The 7809-nt window shown below is 33.3% G+C and overlaps 1 protein-coding gene across 1 annotated transcript; it reads right to left on the reverse strand.

Annotated features, from left to right (window-relative positions):
- Positions 1-142: 142 nt before the first annotated feature.
- LOC118272674 (palmitoyl-protein thioesterase 1) lies at positions 143-6842 on the reverse strand. Its single transcript, XM_035589303.2, has 5 exons — positions 6618-6842; positions 5452-5689; positions 4665-4829; positions 1802-2078; positions 143-1335 (listed from the first exon to the last, which is right to left on the reverse strand). The coding sequence occupies exons 1-5, from the start codon at positions 6697-6699 to the stop codon at positions 1207-1209; spliced, it is 891 nt and encodes a 296-aa protein (XP_035445196.2). The 5' UTR covers positions 6700-6842; the 3' UTR covers positions 143-1206.
- Positions 6843-7809: the final 967 nt, after the last annotated feature.

Genomic DNA, 7809 nt, shown 5'->3' on the forward strand with positions numbered 1-7809 from the left:
CAAACAACGTGATTATATTTTTGGCCACAAATTACAAATGTCTTGGCGAGTTCAATAAACCTTTGATAGATATAACATTCATAACACAACATACTTTGTTTTCGTTTTTACAATCAGTTCAAAATAAAACTACGTCCACTAGTTATTCTTTTTAACTTTGTTTATTAAAAATACCTAATCACAATGTTATTGCTTCAAGATTCTTAGACGAATTCTTTTCTTATGATAATACATAGGTATATAAAATAGTGTAATAAATAATGTAGTTAAGGAAGGTGTATTATATTATAGTTTGCTCTTCAACCTACTCGTAATCTGTAATTTCTTTCATTCGATTTTCGACTTTCTGTCAAGATAATAAAGTTAAATATCTAATAAATATAAAGGAGTAGGTTTATCTGCTGGTTGCTGTACCTATTTTACTCATAGATAAGCTTAGCACATTGATTCTTAAAAACAAATTATTAAAGTATTTGCTATGGAGGATTGCAATTATTTCTTGAATAATATTTGTGAAGCTAATGTTAGAATAGAAATACATACATTGCAGCTCCTCAGTTCTTTATAACTCAAATAACTCGAGATATTTTATGACACTTGAATTAAACAATGTACAAAAGGTGTTAAAATTTTAAACACTATCTGCCGTACTCTGAGTGAATGGTTACTTACCAAACTTTAGCAATTGTTTTCAATACAAAATCGTTACTAAGGAATAGTTGTAAGTAATCAATAATAAATGGCTCTGAATGCGGCAGTATTTGTTACATTTGTAGTTTCTTTTTTATTATAATAATATTTTATATTTATATTGATATTCGACTGATGGCCTGTCGTGTTGTATTCTTTTAACACATAAATTAAATATAGATACCTAACAATATAATATAAACCAACAAAAAAAAAACAATTTTCTTAACTAGTTCCACGGCAAATTATATTATAAATACCTTACTTATATTTTTAATTTTTCGCTTTGGTATAATATAATATAATTAAGACAATATTCGAGGTTTTATATAAAGAAGTAGAGTTTAATAAATGAAATAATACGAAAAAATAGACATAAATATCAGACTGTTCTATAGAACTATATCAGGCACTTAAAACTCTTAATTGATTCATAACGGTATAGACATAAAGTCGTGTTTATGAGATTCAATTTAATTGGCTATAACTGAGAGTAATAACCTTTGTCAATCAGCTCTAATTAAGGAGATAAGGCTTAATGATAGTCTCGATGAACCAAGTGTCGGAGAAACGTAGGTGATCGCCTTCCGTCGATAGCAGTACCAGCTTGCCATCTTTCTCCATTTTCTTGAGACCGAGGCGATCCTGGAATGTGAGGGAATAGACGGTTAATAATGTCATATTTTATGACGGTGATAATGCAAAATAGGTTGTCGTTAATACCTCATGACATCAGTTACGAGAATTATATAGTGAAAATTTCAAGGAATAGTATTTTTTTAAGGTTTTGTTTAATGTAAGATAGAAGAGTTACAGTAAAGAATTAAGTATTTAGACAACTAAAATAAAAACTTGTTGAGTCGTTTGTTTTTCTACCCAGACGAGACTGGCTCTGGGAGCGAGGACTGGCTCCTAACATGTAGGATTTCTTGTATATTACTCAAAATTCTAGCTTATTACTCAAAATTAATTTAAGTAATTTTTTACTTTGAGCGTTCTCATAATTCAAAGAATTTGATCGTACTGCTAGTACAATTAAAAAGAAATGACACGATATCATTAGTTTCTATCTGTAAAATAACTGAAAAATCAAATAAATAAATAAACAAACCTCCAAATAAAGTCTGGTCATGTTCAAAGGTACAACTTTCTTAGCTTGTCCGGGCTCATAGAAACCAAACCACTCAGTTTCCCTCGGTTGCACGATGGTATCATTGTCGAATTTCACCAGTACGAGGTGTTCCAAGTTATTCAAGTTCTCTACATACGTCTTGTTCACTCGAATCTCATTGTTGATGTCTGCTAAGAAGATGCTCTTGTTTATGTAGGCTTCCTCGTCTAAAGGATCGTGCCAGTATGTCGCTTGGACTAGAGCGTCTTGCACCCAGCTGGAATGTTTAAATTAGTGGTAAATTAACTCTCGCAGCTACGGACTACTTAGCGGGTTACCGGGACTCCGGCTTGAAGAGCAGGAATAGGAACAGGGTGGCTTTTAGTTCATAAGAGTCTGACACTCTCTCTTGTCTCACCCTAGGCAGGAGAAAGCTTTGGATGCTTATGCAAGTCTTCAAGAAGAAAACGACTGTTTATATAAGAGTTCATGCTAACTAGTAACAACTTTAGACCAGTAAAGTTGTACTTATGGCAAGGTATTATATCGCCATCAAAACAGCCTCTGACAGATTGACAGTCCAGTGCTGAATTTTATGGGCCTCCTCTATGTTAGAGTTAAGTCGTAAGGATTTGCCACAATCTTGTTTGGATCAGTACCCTTAGTACGAGTTTGCTTTACGTTGAACGAAATCGAAACGAGACCAAAAATCGGAGCTCTGATTGGCCAGCACGAATGAACCAACCAATCAAAGCGCCGTGTGCCACTCGTTACGATTTTGTAAAACGTAAAGCAAACTCATACTAAGGGTACTTGAATGGCGGGTTAGAGATCGTAGTTTTATTTAAATCCACAAGTCTTTCTTTAATAAAGGAAATTTTATCGAAGCCCGGTATATTCTAACAAAATTGGAGTCTGCGTTGTTGAGTTAAAAACAAAATCGGCTTCAAACTTAGTGGTGAATTTTCACATGGGGCATTTATTTTTTGAGCAATAATGAGGATATAAGTTGCAGTTGCAATTAGCCATCGCATGTGAGTGAAAGGAAACAAGAAATACTATGCTTATCGTCAGTGTTCTCTCGTGTTACGCGTAGAAAGCGGAACGCAGTCTATAGATATTATTTCTGTATTACCTACATACAATACAAATGGTGGCTGTAATCTAGATTTCCGTAACACTAATGATAGCATGGGTAACGGACACATGTTTGTGTGTAGATTTTCTTCATTGTGGAACTTGTTGACATTTCAGCACTACTGTATTTGATTGCTTCCCGAAATAGAAAATCACAGGATTTATGTAGTACAAAATTGGAAATCTTTTTTATGATATACCTAAGCCGGTAAACGAGCAAACGGACCACTTGATAGTAAGCAATCGCCCATGGACATCTGAAACACCAGAGGCGTTACAAGTGCGTTACCGGCCTTTAGGGGGTTATGGAATTTTAGGGTTGTTAGGAAATTGCGAATTAGGAAGGAGGGTAATTGGGCCTCCAGTAACCTCAATTACTTAACGAAACACAACGCAAGCGTTGTTTCATGCCAATTATCTGTGAAGCCGTGGTATCACTCCGGTCGAGCTGGTCCATTAGTGCCGAAGCATGTCTTTCGGACGCTTAAATCAACCAAAAGACTAACAAAGAATACCAAACGAAACGTTTGGTAGGATTTCTACATAGTTGTTAACTTTTAGTTTTGAAATGTTCCTACTTGACCCAAAAGTAGCTTAGACTCTAGTCGCCATTTTGCACAATACAATATTTATTGTACAATACCCAAGTATAATACAAGTGCGTTCATGAGGATACTCAAGCAGTATTGCATTAAAAGTGACCTTCACATATTCCGCTCCTTATAAGCGACGGATGAGTACTTTGTCGGTACAACGCGCAATGCATACAAAACTGTTAATACACTTGCAACTACGAACAAAGCAAGACCCTTTTAGGACCCAGAATAATATTAATATATTATCAAGACAGTTTCTTTGTGTTTTTTTGTTAAGGGGGAAAATCATCCAAAGGCTACTCCCGCCTTGAGCGACGCGAGAGGGAGTATCAAACTTTTACTGACTAAAACCCGCTAGGTAGTCCGCTGCTTCAAATCTGTTCTTTATGGTTTAGGGCGATAAACATGTAGACGGATCACCTGATGGTAAGCAATCGCTGCTTATGGACTCTTAAACACCAAGAGTTACAAGTGCGTTGACGGCATTTTGGGTGATTACGGGAAAACTCGACGCAAGCGTTACTTCACGCCAGTTTACTATGTAGCCGTGGTATCACAAGCGTCTATTTATGCCGAAACACAGTAATGTTGTCATTAAGATGATGATATCAATATCACCAAGTAGGTATTTGTTTAAAGCTGCATCAGGCATTGTTAATTTAATTTGAATAACGAATTGAATTCGAAAAGGCGAAACAATAATGGAAGATTCTAGGGACTGGATATAATGCATTTACTATTGTTTTGCATGCCATGACGTCTCAATTCATATACCTATAGATTTAAGCAATTATTTAGGTTTATCGTAAATTTAATGAAGCTATAGGAATAATACGAAGACCAACTGCCTCGATCTTAATTTTTTAAAGAGACTAGAAAACCCGGCGATCTCCCTTTCGCCACCAATGACTTTACCTGTTTTTCCTGCTTTTCTCTTGAATTTATCCTGAATTTTCTTTGCTATAAACTGACGGATTCGAGACCTTTCCAACGAATGCAAAACTGAGGAAATCGGTTCGTCGTTCTGGAGTTATAGCGTCAGGAAGGAAAATCCGACTTATTTTTATATAATAGAAAGATAAGACTTCATGCCTTAGTGCTGATTATAAGTATCATAATAAATAATTTACTTGTCGTAAGCAGCGTAGTTGAGCAGTTGTCTGATGTAATCGCAGGTGGGATGCATGAGAGCTCCGCAGTGAGGGAGACCGTAAACTCCTTGGTGTTGACCTCCCAGAGTGATCAGGTTCTTAATCGGGGGCAGAATGTGGCCGCAACGTTGGACTACTGCTCGCCTAAAAAAATATTTCCTACTTAATAAAAATGGTTCTAAATTCGAAAACTACTCCAGGAGCCTACTCTAATTCAACGTTTGAACTAACGAACGAAAAAACTTCGCAGATTGCATACTACAATTCTATTTATTGCGAACTTACGTGAACAAAAATGAACGAATGAAATGAAGATAAATAAATAGATTTTAATATGAAATTAAAAATGAACGTTATTTTAAGTAATTAGTAAATCAATGTAACCTACGGCCGAAGATTAAACGAACTACGGATCGAGAACCGGAGTAGACCACCTGGTAGTCTGTGGCACCCTATATCGCCGTAGCATGCAAAGGGCGTAACTATTTAAAAATTAACTTTTTCAAAATATTAATTAATTATCTGTATTAAAAATATGTTAGCACACATCATTAAGGCATTTGATAGGCTTCTTGTATTGTAATAGTATTTGTTAAATATAATTAGTTTGAATTTGATGACTGACTGAACTGATTTATGTCTCTAAAACTTTGATACTTATTTAAAATCAATACACAAAATTCAAAGTCTAAACTGATATGAGTAAAATATACAAATAAAAGGTTCATAATTAGTTATAGTAAAATATAAAACAGAAATATCTTACAGAAACTGGCTTCCTTGAGAGAAGCCGATGGCATTGAATCCGTCCTTCAAATTGTGGTCTGAAGCCAACTGCTGACACACATAATCAACTTGTTTGTTTGGATTCATAAAGTACCCATTCTCAAAGTCCTCTACATTGGAATTGCCAATCCTTAGAGAATTGACATAGACACCGGGAATTTGTTTTTCTAAAAATATTTTGATGCCACCTAGACTGAAGCTCACACAGCATGTGTCACCTGCAAAGAAAACATCTATTATGGTATTTTTTTAATAACTAGAAATTAAATTCTGTTGAAGATTATCACTTACAGAAAAATAGAATGGTAATTAGTTACTAGAATTTACAAAGGTTTATAAGATATTTTTTTTCCAATAAAACCTAAGTAGTTAATGCCTTTAAGTACACTTATATTAAAAATGTTTATTGGTTTGGATATTTTAATCTTTGTCCTTTAAAATTTGTAGCCTGTAGCAGTGTGTGCCTTCCTCCTTAGGGGATAAAAGAATTGACAATATATATAAGTTAATAAATAATAATTAATAAATATAATATGTACATAAGTATATTTAAATCTATTTTGAATTATATTATCATTAGCCTGGAAACTTATTTTCCTGTTTACAAGATACATGAAGGAAGTTAAATAAGTGTATATTATCCAATATTATTTGTTATTATTTATTGAAGGGAATGAAAGACCAATCTAAGGTGAATAGGGTCACAGAGATGTCACAGAAACTACTGATAATGCTATAACTTCTTATCAAATTACAGAGAAATCAGAAACTTAAGTCACAGTGAGAGTTAGTCACTACTTGGTCCCCATTTATTATCTTAAAAAGTTTTCATTTTACTGTTATGTATTGGTATATTTGTAATTAAATAAGTACTATTTAAAGGTTGATATTTCCCTTGAAATCTTAAAAACCTAAAGTAGAAAATCGCGAGTTCTAATGAACATGAATATTAATTGGGTAATTATAAATATCCCTTACTTAGCTACTTACCTACCTACCTATCCAGCTTTAAAAGTATTTAAATAGTAAGTAGTGATCGTTTTTATACAAAATTATTTTTTATTACATTAGTTAATATTTCTTTTATATTATTATTCGCTAAAAAAATATAATTAAATATAAGTAAATAATATCGTAATAACTCACCCATTCCATGCCACATAATAATGGATGTCGGCTTAGCAGAAATTAATTTGATTACGAAAAGTAATATAAAGAGCGTCTTCATTTTGATTAATGCGGCTTTCCAATACTCCGTGTGTGTATCACTGCCGCAATCAAAACGGTCGAAATAACAATGAAAAGTCGTTTTCGAGATAACTCGCGACTACTTGTAAACAAACAAATGTCAAATCTCCTGGGCTTGTTAAAAGGTTAAAACGTCAAAATACTGTCAAGCTAAACAGCACCTAGTCAATTATTTAATTAAATGTCATTGTCAATCAGTCATTAATAACGAATTGTTGAGTTTTATTATATTTATCAATCATTAAGCCGTAACATAGAAAATTAGCATCAAAAATACAGCCTTAGAAATAAATATTTTACGCGTTGCGTTTGTTGTATACAACACTAGATGGCACCACTCATTTAACAACTAGGTACGATAAGCTTGTAGCAGTCATAGCCGTAGCGCAATATACTGTACTTGAAACTTTAACTTTTCAATAGATGGCACTAGTAGTTATTACTTTTATTTTTTCCACATTTATTTTACTTTTATTGATAAAATAAAATCATTCAAGTTACATAGATAAACACACAGATCTACAGTGTTATTTAAACTTTTTCCTCTATTTAGGTACTTCTTATATTTAATTAAGTAGTTGTATAGGTAGGTCTTGATATTATTTTAAATCAATTGATGTATACTGCTGACCATAAGATATGACTATAAAACTAGTTAGAATAATGAAGCTAGATAATAGATAAGCTAAATACAGCATCAGGTCAAGGTCATCATTTTAATCTAAATGTTTTATCGAAATATTGTGTCATCGGGACTCACTATCATTATTATGACTATTTTATTTAAGATTGCACAACTAAACGTGTAGGATTTGTATTTACATTAGACTGTAGATTGTACAGATATTTGCCAAAGATAATAAACTTTTCCATAAATTACTCGCATTGTCTTTTTTATTGACGTCAGTCTGTTGTTTGTGGAATTAATTACGATGTGCTCACACCCCCTCGTTTCCCGCCAAATCAAATTAAGGTTATTGTACCTACCTATTATACTGTCATGTCACATTGTTACCATAAGTTGCAATACTTACCGTACATTTGTCGCTACATACTAAATTATATACATATATTATAATTTGTTACATCA

Source organism: Spodoptera frugiperda, chromosome 4 (assembly GCF_023101765.2).
Source record: "Spodoptera frugiperda isolate SF20-4 chromosome 4, AGI-APGP_CSIRO_Sfru_2.0, whole genome shotgun sequence".
Classification (NCBI taxonomy): domain Eukaryota; kingdom Metazoa; phylum Arthropoda; class Insecta; order Lepidoptera; family Noctuidae; genus Spodoptera; species Spodoptera frugiperda.

What these genes read in the sequence shown, in the direction of transcription:
- LOC118272674 (XM_035589303.2), bottom strand. Translation starts at nt 6,699, where the DNA reads ATGAAGACGCTCTTTATATTACTTTTCGTAATCAAATTAATTTCTGCT. An exon ending in TATTATGTGGCATGGAATGG is followed by an intron (nt 5,690 to 6,617) that starts GTGAGTTATTAC and finishes TTTTCTTTGCAG; the next exon opens with GTGACACATGCTGTGTGAGC. An exon ending in AACTACGCTGCTTACGACAA is followed by an intron (nt 2,079 to 4,664) that starts GTAAATTATTTA and finishes TAAACATTCCAG; the next exon opens with CTGGGTGCAAGACGCTCTAG.